The sequence below is a fragment of the Macaca fascicularis genome, chromosome 15, assembly GCF_037993035.2.
Source record: "Macaca fascicularis isolate 582-1 chromosome 15, T2T-MFA8v1.1".
Lineage (NCBI taxonomy): Eukaryota > Metazoa > Chordata > Mammalia > Primates > Cercopithecidae > Macaca > Macaca fascicularis.
The window spans coordinates 38,751,474-38,772,551 of record NC_088389.1 but is presented as its reverse complement, the minus strand read 5'-3'; the positions used below and the strand labels follow the sequence as shown (position 1 = coordinate 38,772,551).

Below are 21,078 nucleotides of genomic sequence, written 5' to 3'. Positions count from 1 at the left end.
CAGAGCCACAGGAAGCCAGAAACATAAATTCCCATTAGTGCTTCCAGGTCCCTGCTAACTGGACAAGAGGGGCTGTAGGCATGAGCCATTGCTTGTGACTCTAGACTAATTCCTAACGAAGATGATTCACACCAAAGCTGCTGCTGAGACCAGGTACTGGCAACAATCATTCAGTGTATCACCCTGAGGTTACAAGTCCACATAAAGTGATGGGCGTGTGGGAGAGGAGAGGGTTTTAGAAAAGGAGACCTATTCACTCTCTGTCTTCTCATCCTCTTTGAGCCTCAATTTCCTCATCTGTATAGTGGGGAGCATGATTCCTAACTGTTAGTTGGTGGGATGGATAAATGGGCTAATGGTTATAAGCTCAATGTCTAAGAAGGATAGCATCTCAAAAAAACGTTACTTTTAAACATTTCTCCTACACTTCCTTTTTCTACTACTTGTTGCAAGATGATTTTGAAAATACTCATCTTCACTCCATCTGTGATGTCTAGCTACTGAGAAATGGGATTATCGACACTACTCTTCATCAGACGGCTCCTCTTGCTCTGCCCTGTCCTTTCCCTCTACCCCCTTCTTCACTTCCCCTCCCCTTTCTCTCTTTCCACTCTTCTTTCTCTTCCTTTCTTTCCTTTCCCCTTCCTCCTAATCTTCCTTCTCTCGTTATCTTCCACTGTCACTCTAGCACCAATTATATTCAAAAACTCAATTCAGCAAATGCATGTATGTACATGTATACACACGCGCGCGCGCACACACACACACTCTCACACATATATATATACATAAAGTAATTCCTATGCCCATGGCACTACATTAAATACCATGAAATGTAAAATTGGCAGGAAAAATCCTTGCCTTTAAAGAGGCCTATACTCTAATCTAATAGAAAAGATTAAAACCTAAACATAAATGAATATGTTGCAAGGTGAGTAAAAAAAAAAAAAAAAAAAAAAAAAAAAAAAAACAATCATACTGTAAATGAGGGGTAATCAAAGAGCTATAAAGGGGTGAGAGGAGGGAAATTTTTATCCAGTCATGTGTATGTGCATGTGTGCATGCAAGATACCATTTCAAATGGTTCCTGAAGACTAAGTAGAATGCCAGTGAGTTGAGATGGGAATGCAAGGCATCTCTGGTAGAGGATATGGCTGAGCAAAGACAAATGGGAAAGAAGAGGGTGAGCTGGAGGAAAGATAATCTGCAAGATTGGGCATGTTGGTTATTATCATTGTCTCTTATAGGAAACTCCCACCTCCATTGTTCCAATGGGCTTTAGAAATGAAGCTAGAAAGGGAATTTGGGACCTCACGAACATGGGGAAACCATGGAGTTATTTCAGGCAAGCGTCTGTCCTAATAGGCTATGACTTAGGAAGATTAATACAAAGGGGTGAACTGATGTATATTGAATAAAATCCATTGAGAAAAATATTAATTACTTGATTGATTCATAAATAAACTGATCAAATTGAGATTATCTTTAAAGTTGCCAAGTATGCTTTTTATGTATATGTATTTGGTTTAATCCCCTAGACTGTGATTCTACACTATGATTAACACAGAGGTTGTTCTTAATATTTGGCACACCATAAATACTTACTGTGTTTTTTGTGGATGGATTTGCTGAGTTCCTAACTATGTAAGGAACACTGCATTTATTCATTCAGCATATATTTAATGAGCACTTGATACTGGCCAAGCACATATGCCATGGAGGATGCAAATATAAATAAAGCAAACATTGTGCAAGTAACACATTGATAGAGGTGGTAAAAATAATACCTAACATTGTTTAATGCTTAATCTAAGCCAGATATAATGTATATTCTTACATGCATAATACAACAACCATAGGAAGTAAGTGAGTAATAGAGGCTCAGAGGCTGCAGTAACTTATCTGAAACCTCTCAGCCAGCAAATGGTAGAACTAGTACTGGAACTAAGGTCTGTTTGACTCCAGGGCCTTTTCTTGAAGCCACTATTCTACATTGTATCTCCTTATATAAGAAAGAGAGTGACAATGGTCATCATGTAGCAGGTCAGAGAAGCAAAAGAAGCCAGGAGGCTTCTCAGAAGAGGTGGCTATTGGAGAATTCAATGGTAGGACCCTGCTTGGAAGATATAACATCCAAAGCAACAGCAAAAGCACATGCCCTTTTGAAGAATGCTGTGCGTGCAATGCAGCACAGAGAATGGCATACAGTAGGCCCTCAGGAAATGGTCATTAGGTTGAACTGAATCCAGTATCATGTGGGATAAGAAGTCTCTAAGGGTTCAAAGAGAAAAACAGAGTTCACTATGGGCTAGGGGATTCATTCATGTATTCATTCATACATTCATACAGCAAAGATCTTTCGAGCAGTGTCTATATATCAGTCTCTATGTATTGCGCCAGAGAGAGAGATGGTTCTTACCAAGCAAGAATCTAGGCCAACTGGAGAGTCAGGTTAATAACAGGATGATGATACTATTGTGTGGCAACTCCTAGAGAAGAAGTTGTGCAGACCATCTAATGGTCTGGAGAGGGGAGTTTAGAGAAGCTTACCTGAGAGAGATGAAAAGTTCAGGAATTAGAGAAAGGCTGTGTAAAAGTGCAGGGCAATAAAAAAATAAAAATAATAGTTTTCAAAAGATGCTTGTAGTGAAATGTAAGAAATGGCATGGGCTTGGAGCATGGATATGGTATATGTTGAGTGATAGCGTAAGGCAAAGCCAAGAAGATTGGCAAGGCTTGCATTTGAACAGCCTAGTGTTAACTTAAGAAATCTAAACTGTATACCGAAACTTTCATGGAGGCTGTGAAGGCCTGTGAGGAGGGAAGCGAGAATCTGATTTGGCTTTAAGAAGATCACACTGGCTGCTGTGAGGCAATGGATCAACAGGAGTGAGATCTGAACAAGGTTGCTTTGACCCTCATTGTACTGATCTGGGGAAGGGAGAAATGATGAAATGAGGTACTGAATCAAGGCAGAGGGCAGAGAAGGAATGATTCTGATGAGGGGACATTAGTGCTTGGCATTGAGAGATGGGCCACATTCAACAAAAGAGAGTGAGGATGTCATTTTAGGCATGAGGAGAATCCGGGTGCATGAGCGACAGGAAAGAGAGCCTAGTCTAGAAGGAACTGAGGTTTCAAGCAGAGACACAGAAAAAGAAAAGGTCAAAGAGGAGGAAGAAGATGGGAAGAAGAAGGAAAAAAGAGGAGGATGAAGAGAAGAAAGATAAATGCTTTAAGACCAAGAAACCAGATAGACCATTTGAATGTGAAGATTTGGAGAAGGCTCTCAAAACACAAGTCTCAGGTGGCCCTGTTGGAGGTTCAGGCAGAGGGTAGACGATACCTCAAGTTAGTGGTCTTTGACCCAATCTCCCTTCCCTGGCCTAGTCTTCCATCTCCTAATGATATCTATCCTCCTTGCATTCATCTTTACCTTTTGGAAACTGGGAATAAGCTAACGACCTCACTCAATTTTTCAGGGGAAATACCTTATGATATTGATTCTACAAATCTAAGGTGATATTTACAGTAAAACACACCACTGTTTTATGTATACTAAGAAAATAATACCCTGCCAAATTAAACTAAGACACATCATCAATAATAAAAAGCATTCTAATTCCAGAGGTATTGATATCTGAAAAATTATACAATTTAAAATCTATGACAGGTAATCAAGAAATAAAGATCAAGAAAATGCCCCCATTACCACATCTACAAATTGCACTGGCCTCTGATTTCAGGTTCTCCTTTTCCTCTCTGCTAAGAATATGTGCTCCTATCTAAGGCAAATAATTCCAGTTATGCACAAGACCCTATTTACTCTTGCCTGCTCCACTTTGATTGTAAAACCATTCCTCCCTTGCTTGCAGTATCAATTTTTCCCTCTCTACAGAATAATTCTCAACATTGGACAAAAGTTTTGTTGCTTCTATGTTAAAAAGAAAAGAAAAAATAACCCTTTACTTCTGATCACCGCAAGCTGTTGTGTCATTTACTGTAACACTACTCTGTAGAGTTTGCTGTCGAATTTCGTTTGAATTTGCTCCAGAATTGCACCCCCAGAATCCCACTGAAAACATCCTTTGTCATCAGTGACCCATGTGTTGCTAAATATCATACTCAGTTCTCAGTCCTCACTTTAATTATACTATCAACAGTATTTGATGCAGTTGCTGCTATCTCTGTTTTGAAAAACATTCTTTATATAACACCCAAGATTCTATACTCTCTTGTCTCTCTTCCTACTTTTCTGGCCACTCCCCAGCTTCCTTTTCTTGTTTCTCATCATCATTCCATCATTCCATCATCGCAACCTTTTAACATTAATTTCTTCATGACTCAATAGCTGAATTTTTTTCTCTATCTACACTCTTTCCCCAAGTAATCTTGTTCAATCTCAGATAATTAAATAGTATTTATATCCTAATTTGTATGTTCAGTTTTCTCCTCTTACCTTTCAAATGTCTTCAACATCTACATTTGGATATCGAATAGACTTGTCAAACTTAGGTTCAAACTCAACTAGGTTTGAACCCAATTTCACATGTCCCATCAAAACTGGTCCTTACCAGCCTCATCATAGCAATGTGACCATTCTACCATTGCAGTCGCCCAGGCAAAACTTTGGGGTCATCCTTGACTCCTCTCTCTCACAAATACTTTTGAGTTCATTACCAAATCATGTCAGGACAACCTTAAATATTCATCCATAAATCCAATCACCTCTCACCACCTTCATTGCAACTATCATGATCTAAGCTACTATGTTCTCTCACCTAGATAAACATGACAGCCTCCTAACAACTGATATCCTATACTTGTTCTTGCCCTCTACTGTCTTATTCAATAGCCGCAGTTATCTATTTAAAATGTAAGTCAGGTCAAGTCACTTCTCTGCCTAAATTTTCAATTGCTTCTCATTGCATCCAGAGTAAAATCTGATCTAAAGTTTTTGCCATGGTCTACAAGTTTCCCTATGACCTGCTCCTTCATTATTTCTCTGATTATAAAGAAGTTTAAAAATTTGTTTACTGTCTGCTTTCCCCATACCCACACATCAATTATAAGCTCAAAAATGATTCATTTATCTTATTCACTGCTGCATATCTGGCTTTAAAACCATACCTGACCATACAGTTGGTGCTCCGTAAATATTACTAAATAAATAAATGAGTAAATGTATGAAAGAATAAATTTCTGTATCATCCATAGATTTCAGCAAAATATTCTCTCTGCATCCCTTTCCACATCAGTGAGCTACCGAGGCACAGCTTTGCTCCCTGTATACTTCACCATATGGATACTACATTAAATTACATGACAATGTTGGTAAAACATTCAATGGGCTTCTTGGAAAGAGAAGTATGAAAATAAGAAGTTATCATTATTCCATTAGTGTTATTGCCACTATTTGAGCTGTTACTGCTATGACTACTAATAGCCTCTGATCATTCTCATGATGCTTTCTTTCTCATTTCTAATCTCCTCCAATCCTGTTCTTTCTTTTTTTTTTTTCTATTTTGCTTTACCTTTGCCTTGTTTAATAAACATTTCATGAAACATCACAAAGTGAAAGTCATTAGAGTGCCATTGATATTGTTCTCAATCCACCAAAGTAGGCTTCTGCAGAATCTGCCCTCCCAGCCTCATTCAAAGGAATGAGATGAGGAATAGAGAAACACAGAGGAAACACATTTGAAGAAGGTCGAAGTTAGGCTGAGTTAAAACTCCAGCTCAGCCACTTATTAGATAACCTCTCTAGGCCCCTGTTTCTTCACCTGCAAAAATGGGAATATAACATATTACACCTTCTTCATGGGAATCATGTTGAAGATTAAAAATATAATAAGTACAATTATAAAATAAAAACAAGTTAAAATAAAAATATACATAAATAAGTAAAAATAAATCTAATAAAAATAAATTAGCATAATCTCTGGCATATGAGGAAGCACTAAAAAAAAAATATGTATTGTCATTCCTGGTTCCTCTAACCTCAGTTCATGCAGCCTGTCCTCCAGCTGGGCTGAACCACCTCCCACTTTCCCATGCCTCCCTGCTTTATTCATGTTCTCTCTTTGCAGAGGATGTCAACATGGGACATGTTATTAAATAAAACCTAAATAGATACGTATTGTATACACAGAAATGTATACATAAAAATAAAGCATGTGCAGCTTTTTGAATTTTCACAAAGCAAACACATCCATGTACTGCCAACCAGATTAAAAAAACAGAACATTACCAATATCCCCAGAAATGTCTCTCACTCCTTCAGCCACTACCCCATTCCTCTCCCTAAAGATTAACACTCCCTGGACTTCTAAAACTGTATATTTGTTTTTCCCTTTTTTTTCACTCATCTAGGAATAGAATCCCACAGCCTGTACTCACTTACGTCTGACTTGTTTTACTCAATGCTGTGTTTGTAAGATTCTTCCATATTGTTGTATGAAACAGCGGTTTATTCTTTCTTATTTCTGTATGGTAGCTCATTGTATGAATGTATGACAATTTATTTATCCATTTTCTTGTTGATGGACATTTGGGTTGTTTCCAGCTGGAGTTATTTGAAATAGAGCTGCTGTGGACATTTATGTCTTCTGGTGAGCATGTTTTCATAGGAGTTGGAATCGATGGGTCATAGGCCAAGGACACATGCAGTCTTTTGTAGATACTGCCAAGAGTTTTCTCAAGTGGTTGTACAAATTTGTGTTCCTATAAGCGATGTGCTTAAGTTCCCATAGCTTCACATTGTCCCTCCTTGATATTGTCAGTCTTTTTGATTTGAGTCATGCTCATTGCTGTGTTATGACATTAAATTGTGACTTTAATTTACACTTTTTTTCCTGACTAGGAGAGTTGAACACCTAAGTGTTTATTTGGCATTTTGACACTCTTGTTTGTGAAGTGCTTGTTCATGTCTTTCATTCATTTTCTTTTCTTACAAGACTATTTCCCTTTTTCTTTTTGACTTCAGGAGTTTTAAAAATATGTATATTCTGTATTCTATAAGTGTTCTTTGTCAGGCACATGTATTACAAATATTTTCTTCCACTCTATGGCTTGTATTCTTATAATATTAATAGTATTTTGATGAACATAAATTGTAGTTTTAATGTATCCAATTTATCAGCCTTTTTTTTTTTTTTGCATCCTACTGAATAAACATGAGCTCACTCAGAAATCATGAGACAATCTGTTTTATATTTTAGAGCACTTTTGTTTTGCCTTTCACTAGGAGAATATGATACTTTCTCAGACATTTTTTTTCCTGTGACTCCTCTACCTGAACAGACAGAATGAATCACTCCCTTTTCTGAATCCCCATAACGCCATGTCTTATTTTATTATGACTATTAGATTATGTATTATCTTGAATCATAGATACTTGCCCATCTATCCTTTCTATCTCATCCCCACAAGCCATTCACCCAATTATCTAAATTCTTTATGGTCCTTTCACTAAATCCTCGTCATAATGCCTCCTAAGTAACTCTGGGATTGCTCCATTTCCTTCCATCTCAACTGGTACCCCCATGGTCTAAACCTGTGGCATTTCCTCTTGAGTTCTGTAGTAGCCCCCTAACTGTCACCACCCTCTAATCCACCCCCTCTAATTAACTGTCCACACAAAAGTCAGAATGATCTTCTAAAATATCAATCTCTTCATGCTACTTCTTTTTTTAAAAAGCATTCCATGGTATCCATGGCTCTCAAATTAACTTTTAACTCATTAATGTGCTGCAGAAGCCTTCTAGGACTTGAAAGATTATCTTGTCTTTCTCACCATTGATGTTTCTGCTTTAATCTCACAAGAGTTTCTTATTTCTTTGAATATCCCTTCATGAAGATCCTCTGTCTGCCTCTCTATCCATGCCTCTGTCCTCCTATTCATCCTTCAGGTCTTATCCTACTTATCTTTTCAGTAGAAACTTTCCTGGCTCCCTGGTACGTTAAGTCCCCATGCTATCTAGTGCTATATAAACCTTATACTTTTTCTCCATTAAAATTTATTACACCTACTCTTGTTTGTTTGAAGCTCATCTTCTCTAATAGAATGTATATTTCCTTGGGGCAGAAACAACGTCGGTCTTGTTCACGACTTTATTTTTCTGTCTGTCTCATTACCAACATGAGTTCTTTAAAAAATACATTTGTTGACTTGAACTGATTTATGATTATATGCCCAGGGTCTAGTAATGGTTTTGGCATGTAGTTAGTCTCAATAAAGGTTTTATAATTCATCATTTTCATAAAATCCTAGAATCAGTGTTGGGAAGAACTTAAAACCACCTGCTTCAATCACCCAACATAACTGATGCTTAAATAATCTCTATAACATTTGTACCAAATATAATCTATTTATAATTATCTGATAACAGGGAGTCACTGCATCCCTCAGCAGATCATTCCAGGTTTGGTCATGAATGTGTACTAGAAAGATCCATTTTACACTGGGTTAAAAGCTGGGATCCTTATAATTTCCCCCTTCCTACTAGGTTGGGATTGGTCCATTTTATTAATATTAATAGGATTGATTATCTTTTCTGCAAGACAGCCTTTTAGATATCTGCAGCAAGTCATTTTTGCTTCAATTTAACCTTCTTTTACTATTTATTATAGTGAAACACTTTCTCAGGAAAAACTGCAGTTTCTCAACATCCCTCCTGGAGTGTGATGCTCAAACATGGATCCAATCCTCCACGTGTACTCTAACCCATCTAGGGTAGGACAGCAGGCCTGCCACCACCCTTTTGATTCATAGTATCCTTCTAATAATGTTATCATGGCAGACCTAGATTTTGGAGAACATAAGTCTTATAGAATAGTTGTTTTATTTTAAAAAATTCAAAATTAGGTATGAAACTAAGTATGTATTTAGAATGAGACAAGGTGGGCAGTTGGAAGGTGCAGAATCCTTGAACCTTAAGCTTTACTGGCTTCAGGTAAATCAACCTCTAAATGTCCCTAAGATCTCAGTGATTTCCTTGGTAGGAATATATTATTAATTCCTTCTTTTTTGTTTTCAATTATAACTCATAATCTTTCCAACCTCAGTATGCACAGCAGGGTGATCAAACAGACCGGAGCTTCACTACCTGGATTCAAATCCTGGCTCGCACTTCACATGGTCTCTATAGGTATTGAATGAACTAACACACTGAAAACCCTGGCACACATAAGGAAGATCTGTTTTTCCTTATCTACTTTCTTAACAGGCATTAGCAAATCTTTCTGTCTACTCTTTTTTCTACTAAACAGGGTAGGGTTATGCTCCATGTATTTAAGTTTCTAGTGTGTTGTGTTTTGTTATTTAATAGTAAACCACTTTCTTGGCCTGAATTTCCCTGAGGAATTTTCATTCACTGCCCTCAAGTGACACTACCAAGCCCTCCATGCATGTTAGAAAACAGGAGATGCTTTCTAACCACCTTCTGTAACAGGAGCATGAATCAAAGAGTTGCCAAGGAACCAGAATATAAAAGTCACATTAGGCTCTTCTTAGCTTTACCTGCCAATCTCAACCCAACTTCCTCCCACTGACATTCAGAATCACCTTTATCATATACCTTTCTAAAAGGTCACATTTTTAGTCTGCTCAAAGTTAAAGCATGTCATTTTTTTTTCGGATTATAAAGTTAATATGTGATCATTGTAGAGAAGTTAGAAAAGAAACTAGATGCCTAAAATACATCATCAGCAACCTAGAGATCCAGAGATAAGCTATTCTAATACCTGGGCATATTTCCTTGCTTTATTATTATTATTATTATTATTATGAGGTGGAGTCTTGTTCTGCTGCCCAGGCTGGAGTGCAGTGGCACGATCTTGGCTCACTGCAAGCTCCACCTCCCGGATTCACGCCATTCTCCTGTCTCAGTCTCCCAAGTAGCTGGGACTACAGGCGCCCGCCACCACGCCCGGCTAATTTTTTGTATTTTTAGTAGAGACGAGGTTTCACCGTGTTAGCCAGGATGGTCTCAATCTCCTGACCTCATGATCTGCCCACCTGGGCCTCCCAAAGTGCTGGGATTACAGGTGTGAGCCACCGCGCCCAGCCATTATTATTATTATTATTATTATTATTATTGAGACAGAGTCTTGCTCTGTCACCTAGGCTGGACTGGCAACGGCGGGATCTCGGTTCACTGCAGTCTCTGCCTCCCAGGTTCAAACGATTTTCCTGCCTCAGCCTCCTGAGTAGTTGGGACTACAGGCGCACACCACCACACCCAGCTAATTTTTGTATTTTGTAATTTTGTATTACTAAATATTTAATAAATTTTGTAGAGACTGAGGTTCACCATATTGGCCAGGCTGGTCTTAAACTCCTGACCTCGTGATCCACCCACCTCGGCCTCCCAAAGTGCTGGGATTACAGGCGTAAGCCATTGCACCCAGCCTATTTTTATTTACCTCTTTAAATTATTAAGATCATGCCATCCATTCCATCAGAAACCTTTTATTTATTAACATTATATCAAGTTATTTTTACATATTATTGGAAATTCTTTATAAACATCAGTACCAGTTTAATATTATGTTGTATTAATGCAATATAATTCACCTAGACTTCTCATGTGAAAAATTGAAATCCTTACTTTTTTTGATATAATACATTATGCTTTTTAAAAACAGTGCTATGTGTACTTAAAGCCTTGTCCAACTCTTCCCAGCAATCTCCTCTCCTTTTTATGATGTGAATTAATAAGGATGAAATTACTATTTTAAAGGATATATTTTCTTTAAAATAATGTATATGGAGCCCCAAACATAAACTTGACATATACAGACACCAAAGAAATACAGATATTTATAAATACAAACAAGTTAATTAAAGCTCACATTTCCTTACTTTCTATCTGAAAACTAATTAATAATCATGAATTGAATGTCCTGCATATGATAAAATTCTAAATATATATGTACACACCTATCATAACTGTCTAATTTCCATATCTGCAGTTTTCATTAGATTTTCCATGCTTCCTCTTCTTTGTTCTCCCTTCACACCATCCCTCCTGATCCCCTCTCCCACATACCACATCCATGCTGCTTCCCCCAACACTGAACCCACTTTTTCCACTGGCTTCCTACCTTGAAGGTGCAGTTTGCTCTCCGTGCTTTGCAGAAGGACGGAACTCACAGAGTCCAGATTGTCATAGCTGTTACAGCCCAGAGGCCCAGTGCGTGTCTCTGTGACCTGCAGTAGACATCAAATGAGACAGGTGTGAGACAGGAGTCCTTGTCTAGGACATGCCCCGAAGAGTCATGCCCCAGCAGAGCAGAGTCAGCAGAAAAGGCCTCCTGGTTTGAGTCCATAGTCACTTTCTGAGCTCCGTGCTTGTGTCTGGGACCAACCACGGCTGTCACTGAGTAGACAGGCTAGCAGGGTGGTCAAGCATACAGAGTGCATGCCTGTTCCTACCACTGGTTCTCACTTCACACGGTGGCTGCAAGTATGACATGAACTTAAAAGTTGACGCACTATATTTCAAAAGCATTGACTTTGGAATCAGAAAAATTAGTGTTAAATCCTGGCTAGGCCATTTACTTACCCTGGGACCTAGGGGAACCAATTAACCTCTCTAAGTATCTGCAAACCAAAGCTAGTAAATCTCTTCCAGAGAGGTTGTGAGACCAGGTACGATGGGTCTAAATGCCTGGCACATGGCATGTGTTCCATAATGGGTACCTTATTACCAAATGGCTCCGTAAGTTGTAATGAGTACATATATATTATTATTAGGCAAGAATAAGAAAATGATGCCCATTTTCCTAAAGAAGATTTAGCAGAAGCATTGTGCTGCCACAGGAGAAAATGACCCAATCCTGTGGATGTGCATTTCCAAAACACTGTCTTAGAAAGACTTGAGGTGGTGGATAAGAGAGCAACAGCTATTCAAAAAGATAACCTTGAAATAAGAATGGCTTAGTATGAAAAGAAGCCTCTTCATTTATTTAGTCTTTGCTTCCCATTATTTAGGGTTGTTTTGAAGTTTGCATCCAGCTATAAAAACACAGCATCCGTTGTAGGGAATAATGACTTGGGAGGCAGCCACACGCACCTTCTCTGCCCTTTTCCAGCTGTGAAACCTTGGATCAGTAACTTTCTCTTTCTAAGCCTCAACTTCCCCTTCTATAAAATGTTAGTAATGCTATTAGTCATCAAAATAGGGTAAAGAGATTATATTTTTGAAGTGTTTCAAACTTAGGGTACAGTAATATTTAGTAAATGGGGAATAATTAGGTTTTGTATTTTTTGTTTTGTTTTACAAATAATTTATTTTTATATACAAAATAATAACATATTTATTATTGAGAGAGAGTTAAACTTACCATTTTATTTTCCTAAAGATACCTATGGTGGGGAGAACAGTGAATGGGCAAAACTTCTCCATCTGGGTTAGTGGCTGGTCTTAAATAGACCCAGGCCAGCTGTGGTAGCTCACGACTGTAATCCCAGCTCTTTAGGAAGCCAAGGTGGGCGGATCACAAGGTCAAGAGATCGAGACCATCCTGGCCACATGATGAAACCCAGTCTCTACTAAAAATACAAAAATTAGCTGGGCGTGGTGGCGCGCACCTGTAGTCCCAGCTACTCGGGAGGCTGAGGCAGGAGAATCGCTTGAATCTGGGAGGTGGAGGTTGCCATGAGCCAACATCGCACCATTGCACTCCAGCCTGGGTGACAGAGCAAGTCTCCATCTCCAAAAGACAATAACAACCAAAAAAAAAAAAAAACCAGACCCAATAGTGAGACAAGTTTTAGACAGCTTGGTCTTGAGTTAGTGGTAAGAAATGGTATGAAAAATCCAAGGGCCAAGTTAAGTGCAGAAGATAGTGCCTACCATAAGAAATGGTTTCTTGAGTGGCCTCTGTGCAATTTCTCTGAGAAATTCCTCCTACAGAGGCAGACTGCACTTCCAGGACACACAAAAGAGGATTATCTTCTGACAGAGCTTCAATATCTCAATTCTGCATCCCATCCAGAGGGGAGAGAACCATTTGGTGATAATGAAAACCAGACCTCTGTGGCACTCTAACTCTGATGACTTCATAAAGATCCATCTCTCTGCGCCGAGTTGCCTAACAACATAATCCCCCAAATATAGGCGATTCTTTTCGGATAAACTGGCCCTTTGTTTGTTGGTCTGATTTATTTCTCTCCTTACTACCTCCCTCCTCAGTGACTCTCTCCCTCCCACACTTTTCTCTCTCCTTCGTCAATTTCTGACTCACTTGCCAGCCTTGGCAGGGTAAGACCCCTTGGCCTTACCGTCACCCTTTTTCCCTACAGATATCTTGGAAAGTCTTAATATAAGGCTAGGTCTGCATTTTCTTTAGAAGAAATTAAAGACTGAGATGTAAAATGCAGGCATAATCTGGTTAAAGAACATTTGAGATGGAAACATCTGCACTAAAACCCTCAGAAGAACAAACACTTTACGTGGAGGATGTCCTCCCACATTCTCTTCATAGAGGCTGTCTGAATTTGTTGTGTTTAAAATGGAATCTTGTTTAAGTTCCTGTGCTCTAAGGCACTGAGTTGAAAGTCCAGGGCTGCTTTTCTCAATGTGACCATTTAATTTTTAATGAGCTAAAATGGAAAAAACTTAAACAATGAGCTCCTCGGTAGCCACATTTTAGGTGTTCAATAACCCCATGTGACTAGTGGCTACTCTCTCGGCTAGCACAGATACAGGGCCTTTCCACCGTCTTAGAAGGTACTAGTGGACAGTGCTGGTGTAGACGAGCATAGATCAGCAAACCACAGAGTGCCTGTTTTGGTAAATGAAGTCATACTGGAACACAGCCATGCCCATTTGTTTACATGTCATCTATGGCTGCTTTTACACTACAACAGCAGAGTTGAGTAACAGCACCACAGGTCATACAGCCCGTCATGCTTAAAATAATTGTTTGGTCTTGTACAGAAAACTTTTGTTGACCCCGGTCTTGAAAGCAGAGTTCTAGTTCCTGTTAAGTTATTATCTAACTGTGTAACCCTCAGAAAAAGGCTTTAAACCTTTAGCCTTAGTTTTCCCATCTGTAAAATGGTGAGTGGGAAGGAAATAATAAAAAACATAGATGTTTGAAATATTGCTGAGCTAGGTGTCAGTAATCTAATCATTGCTCTCTCTGAGACCTCAGGAAAATCATTTACCTCTTCATAGTCTCTGTTTCTTCTCTATAAAGGAGATCTGATAATCTCCACACAGAAGACTGAATGAGAGAACTATTGATAATTATGCCATGACTATAGCCAGGATACTCTAGTAAATCAGTACATATGGCCACTGGAATGACAATGCACATTGATATTAATTACAGGGTATGTGACAATATCAATCAGAGCAGCTGGCAGAGGGCATCACGAGCTACATGGTTATGAACCCAGAAATTATATCTGTCCATCCACTCTTAGAATGCCTGCATTGTAGTGCTGTTGTATTGAGAACCTGCCGCCCAAATCCACCCCCAAGCTGTACCTTGATTGCTCCAGTTGATATCTGGATCTCATGAAGCCTCCTCATGGTGCCATCACGGTCAACAAAGTAGGATGATGCGAGCTGGTGCAGAGCTTCAACACTTTGAGTGGCATTCCCTGACTTCCTGTCGAGGCGACTTTTGTCCATGTACATGGTCAAAGCCTCCTCCCCTGGATGGGAAAGAAAAGTAGATAAGAAAGTTTGTCGAGCTTTCATGTGTGAGGACAGGTATGGGACCTGGATGCTGAAAACAGCCTTAAATCTCCAACCAATTTGGCCCATATTTCCTTCGGCCTCTAAAAATCAAGGGCACAATGAAAATAAATTGTCTAGAGGTGGCTGTAAACACCAGGCTTCATTAGGACAAGGATCATTAAAAAACTCCCATCAACAAAGTCCAGCCCCTGCCCCTAATAACCGACTTCATGCTTCTCATCAGCATCATCTTATAACAAAATCCCCTTCCCCTCTTCCAAGAAAGTTCAGTCTCTTCTATACAATGGCAAATGTGGCATAGATATTCTCTTATTATTTTCTCCTCCTCTTTTGTCTCCTCATTATCATGCAGTTCCTCCTTTTCCTCTACTCTCCCATCTCCCCTTCCTTCATTTCTTTCTCCTTTCCTTTTTCTCTTTCCCCTCCCCCTGATCTTTTCTTAATAGATAAACGAATGGCGGATAGCTAGAAAGATAGATATTTGGATGGAAGCAAATGGATGAATGATAGACATGTTTAAATTAATGTAGATGCAAATACAAAAATCTATACATTTTCTTCTATGAAGTTTTTCTTATACACGCACACATAGATCAGTAACACTGCTAAACTAAGATGAGTTTTAATTTGGATAAAGAACTGTTTCTCCAGAACTCCTGAAAGGAAGCTCCAGGGAGCTGCCTCTACTCTCTATCAACTTTGTGAACAAGGGCATGTTTCTTTTTTCATTTTTCTTTTTTTTTTCATTCTAAGATGCTTGATTTCGTAAACAGTTGAAAACCTGAAGCTACATTATCACAAACTAGTGCAAACTTTTTTTTAAAAAAAGTTCTGGGGTACATGTGCAGGATGTGCAGTTTTGTTACATAGGTAAACATGCATGTGCCATGGTGGTTTGCTGCACCTATAAACCATCATCTAAGTATTAAGCCCAGCATGCATTAGCTATTTTTCCTAATGCTCCCCGACCCTATCCCTCTAACAGGACCCAGTGTGTGTTGTTGCCCTCCCTGTGTCCACGTGTGCTCATTGTTCAGCTCTAAGTGAGAACATGTGGTGTCTGGTTTTCTGTTCCTGCCTTAGTTTGCTGAGGATAATGGCTTCCAGCTCCATACATGTCCCTGCAAAGGATATGATCTCATTCTTTTTTAGGGCTGCATAGTATTCCATGGTGTATATGTACCACATTTTCTTTATGCAGTCTGTAATTGATGGGCATTTGAGTTGATTCTATGTCTTTGCTATTGGGAATAGTGTTGCAATGAACATGCATGTGCATCTGTCTTTGTAACAGAATGATTTATATTCCTTTTGATATACACTCAGTAATGGGATTGTTGGGACAAATGGTATTTCTGGTTCTAGATCTTTGAGGAATCACCACACTCTCTTCTACAATGGTTGAACTAATTTACATTCCCACCAACAGTGTAAAAATGTTTGTTCAATTGATTTGTCCTTTTTTTCTCAATTGATTTCTCCTTTTCATCTTTTTCAGTGTAGCTGCAAGAAAATTTAAAAGGAGCATATGTGACTCACACTTGGGGTGACATCATATATCTATTGGCTAGTGCTGGTCTAGGGATACAGAGTCATAGGAGATAATTTCAATATACCAGGTGAATGGCCAAGGCAGAGGGGTGCACAGAATGCAATGCAGACCAGAGAAAGGGTAGGCACCTGCATCTTGTAGATAATGTGGACCCACAAGGCCTGGATGATCTGGGCACTCCAGCTGTAACTTTTGCTGCTCTCTGGGTTTGCTCTATCCTGCACAAATGTGCTCCCATTTTTCCTCATTGTTAGGACTTCTACTTTTCTGTTTTTCTCCTGGCTAACTTATACTCATCCCTTAGGTATCACCAAAGACATCACTTCTGGGATGCCTTCCCTCAGTCCTTCCCTCCCTACCTGAACTAGATAAATAACTCTCAGGTTTCATCGGCCAAGGCTTGAGTTAAGTTCATAGTAAAGCACTTGTGTTTGCAGTTTCCCTAGAAGCTTTACTGTCATGTAGTAATTCATGATTGTCTATCCTTTGGCCCCCACAGCAACCTGAATAGATTTGGCTTAAAACCGATGCTATATCCAATTAGACTTTGAGTTCCAGGGACCATGGGAAATGGAGCAGGGGAACAAGGACGCCACCTAATTCATCTTTCTAATGTTCCAATGCTTATCCTAGGGTCTGATGAAGAATAGATGCTCAGTTATCAGTTGATGGATAAGTAGATAGATAGATAGATAGATAGATAGATAGATAGATAGATGATAGATGGATTAATGGATGGGTGTATAGATGAACAGACAGATGAGTGGAAAGGTAGAAGTTAAACAAGTGAATATGCTAAGAGTTTGAGCCATGAGGCAGAGGAAATAAATGTTCCACATGTCAGCTCAGGCTCTCTTAGGGGCCTGTGAAGGAGAAGGTGAAACAAGCCCGGTTCCCTCTGGACTGAGAACTGGCAGAAGCAAACCTTTAGATCAAGAGGGGTTAATGGGCTTCTTGTTGCATTACTAAGGCTTAATTTCTTGTTTATTAAGAGAATGTTCTGTTTAGAATTGCTTTCCCCCTTGGGCATTCCTGCAAATTGCCTCTTCCTTCACATAGGCCTTTTCTGAGTCTTTCTGTTCTCCAGGAGACTTTGCCTCACTCTGCAGCACCTTGTCTTAGAAGTGAAGAAAATGGGACTCTCAAAGGGAATGAGGAAGAGTGGGAGCTGATTTTGCTCCTAGAGAGGAGATGAGGTGTCTGGACTTTCGACCTCTGGGACATAACTCTTCCTTTCCTTCTGAGCCCCTGGGATTTTATTCTCAGCCTTCCTCTTAGTCAAAGGGACCTCTCCCAAAATGCAGGGAGGGAAATAATGAATACACAAATAAACAAAAATGATGAGCCCTCATGTATAAAAAGACATTCGTGCAATACACACACTCATATGCATGTGCATGCTCACATACACACACACATATATATATACGTTGCAACCATATATATGTGAGTGATGTGTACACATGTGTGCAATATGCATGAATACATGCTCATGTATACATTAACTCATATCTAAGCAGGAATAGGCTTTGTGAACATCTGTCTATACAGGTAGGCATTTGTGCACATCTGTTTACACAGATGTACTTCCATGCATGCATAGTCATGCATGCAAGCTTAATCACACATGTCACACAGGCACCCAGTCTCTAAGGTGATTCCTTCGGCCCCAAGATATGGTCATCAGGGGGACTAAGGAAAATTTCTACTCCCGTTTTCTTGTGTGACCTTCCAGATACACAGTTTTTCCCTTCACCACCCTTCAGAAGAGTATTCACATGATATATTTTATTAGTTTAATAGATTTCATCAAAAATCTGAAGATCCCATGGAAATCTCTTATTTGTTGGCCCTCCCATCACCTCTGCTTCTCCATTCCCATAGTCTTCCCTTCCTCTTTCCTCTTCCTAAAGAGCCAAACAAACATATTTATTTGTCTCATAGGTGAAAGGTTAAGAAGCATCTTTTAGTATTTGATTACCCCCTTGTGAGCTTACCTGACACGTCAAAGAGCTTATGAAAGCATTTCTTCTCAATGAACACAGTGGTCTTAGAAAAAAATTATAGTGAATAAAATTCTTTGCACCTCCTTGTTTATAGATAAAGGAATTTATATTCAGACAGACAAGTGAATTTCTCAGTGTCTCCCACTCATCTAGTGAGTAGCAGAATTGGGTCTTAATCTGGATTCCCAAGTTTCTTAGCCCCGTTAAGTAATAACAATAATAGTAAGAACAAGAATAGTAACATAGCAACAATTTGTTAAGTGTCAGACAGTGTGCTAAGCACTTTCAATAGATGATTTTATTTAATTTTTGCAATATGCATGAAGGACTATTATTGTGACTATTTACAAAAGAGGAAACTGAGGCTTAGAGGATTGAGTTATTAGCCAAGGTGACTGTGATGGTTAATACTGAGTGTCAACTTCATTGGATTGAAGGATGCAAAGTATTGTTCCTGGGTGTGTCTGTGAGGGTGTTGCCAAAGGAGATTAACATTTGAGTCAGTGGACTGGGAAAGGCACACCCGCCCATAATCTGTGTGGGCACAATCTATCAGCTGCCACCGTAGCTAGAATGAAAGCAGGCAGGATGTGAAAAGACTAGACTAGCTTAGCCTCCCAGCCTACATCTTTTTCCCATGCTAGATGTCTCCTCTTCCTGAACATCGGACTCCAAGTTCTTCAGCTTTGGGACTCAGACTTGCTTCCTTGCTCCTCAGCTTGCAGATGACCTATTGTGGGACCTTGTGATCATGTAAATCAATATTCCTGAATAAAATCCCATTTATATATACATCTATCCTATTAGTTCTGTCCCTCTAGAGAACCCTGACTAATACAGTGACACTAAGCTAGTGAACAGCAGGAGGCAGGACTAGAAGCCAGGCTATCAAACTTTAGAGCCTGCTCTTTCATTCCCTACAACTTCCCACCTCCACCTCCCTTCTCTCATACTGCAGAGGAGGCTCCTAAAAAACATGCTTTCCGTAAGTGAATGAATGAAGTGATGATGTAAGAAAACCTTCGCATCATTTCTGGCACATACTGTTCAATCAACAGTAAATCTCTTTGCCTTCCCTCTCTCTACTCCTCCACACTGAGGGCTAGAGAACATTTAGGGCCTGCTGTACAACACCAGATCTCAATCCAAAGCTTTGCATATTTTAAAATGTTGTGTTGTAAAAATAGGAGAGGAACAAGGCTCTGTGAATAATTCACCACCTTGCCTTAGAGAAATTAAAAATATATTTCATTGAGGAAGAAAGGTCTTGGTTACTTGGGGTTTCCAGGAACTCAGACAAGAGCACAGCTTTTAATGGAAGAGTTGAATTGGTCTCAATGCCTTTTTCTCCCCCAAGTGAAATGGAGGCAGGGGATGTCCGAGCTCAGGTTAATGCTACACTTAATGTAGAAATGAATTCATTTTCACTTTACAACAGAATAGAATTTACACTAATGATTTAATATTCAAAGTCCTACTTAATATCTAACTGGCAACAGACAACTAACACGTTTGTTGGTTGGTTGTTGGAGCGGGTATTGGGTTGGTGGGGAAGTGAGTTGGTTAAAGAGATGACTGACATTGGATCAAAAACAGAATGCACGCTTTATGAATGGAAAACACTCAGTTAAAAACTTAGCTTTATCACTTACTAGCTGTACTTCTTCTGGGTCCCAGCTTCCTTATTTATAAAATGGAGGTAATATGACATCATGTGCAGTTTTGAGGGCTAAAGACAATGTACAATGTCTGCTATATGGCAAATAACTATTAAGTAGTGGGTAATATTATTGTAGGGATGAATAAATTTGCCTAACCAATCTCTCCACCACATTCCCCACATTATGAATTGGGTCTTCCTACATTGTATGCTGAGCCTAGAAAGCTCTGCCACCTCCCTTTACTTAACCAGCTCCTGGTGACCAAAACTGTCACTTCCTCCAAGAAGTCTGTACTGACCACTCCAGTTGGTAGTACTCAACACGTCTCGGAAGGAGAAGATCCTCTGTTATAATTATATCTCAGTCCACCCTGCCTGTATCAATATGCCAATCTCTCCTAGTGGGCATGGGACATAACTAAATGCAGTCGGCGGCTTTGTGAGTATGTGGCACAGTGCTCTATCCCTAAAGGGGCTTCCTCAAAGTTCAGTGAACCCAGTCACTGTGGCAAAACTGGTCCTAAGGGATTGCTCATAATATTAAATGATGCATTCAGGCAAGATCCACAAGCATCTAAAGGCACTAGTCTGTACTATTTTCCATTCATTCTCTTTGCATTTATTTCCTGTCCTTTATCCAGCCCTCCTACCCTTGATCATTCAAAAACTGACTGGCCCTGATGGGGAGGGATGGGTAAGGCTGAGCAGGGTGGAAAAATTAATCTGCTTTCCCATTAACCTACTCTAAGCCCACAGGAGATACAAATGATAGCCTGTTTGTTAAATGATAACCTCAAGTTATCAGTCTCTAAAGTAGACTTAAATAAACAAAGCATATTCCCTAAACAATATCTGAAATTTAATTATTTTCCCAGATTAGACCAAAAGAACTGAGAAAATGATCAGATTAGGCATTTTTAACAAATGGAGCCAATTCCAAGGTTAAGCAATATTTTCAGAAAATTTAGTAAACTCTCAAATTAGACTGTCCCATAGAACCGAATCATATCCTTGGATATGATCACAACAGCCAAGACAATTTGGCTTACCTGGCTATAAATGCTTTTGTGTGACGCAGAATGGCAGAGAGGCTAAGAAGACTTTGCTGTTAAGACATCCCATTCTCCCTTCCATCCCAGACCC

General features: G+C 39.3%; 1 protein-coding gene across 2 annotated transcripts in view; it reads right to left on the bottom strand.

Moving 5' to 3' along the window:
• BRINP1 (BMP/retinoic acid inducible neural specific 1) overlaps positions 1-21,078 on the bottom strand; it is a 198,816-nt gene that overhangs the window by 53,723 nt on the left and 124,015 nt on the right. For both annotated transcript variants that reach the window (XM_065530148.2, XM_005580937.4), the window contains exons 4-5: positions 14,502-14,671; positions 11,107-11,212 (exon numbers count right to left, since the gene is read on the bottom strand). In XM_065530148.2, the coding sequence (XP_065386220.1) occupies positions 11,107-11,212; positions 14,502-14,671 (276 nt within the window). The remainder of the gene's footprint in view (positions 1-11,106; positions 11,213-14,501; positions 14,672-21,078) is intronic.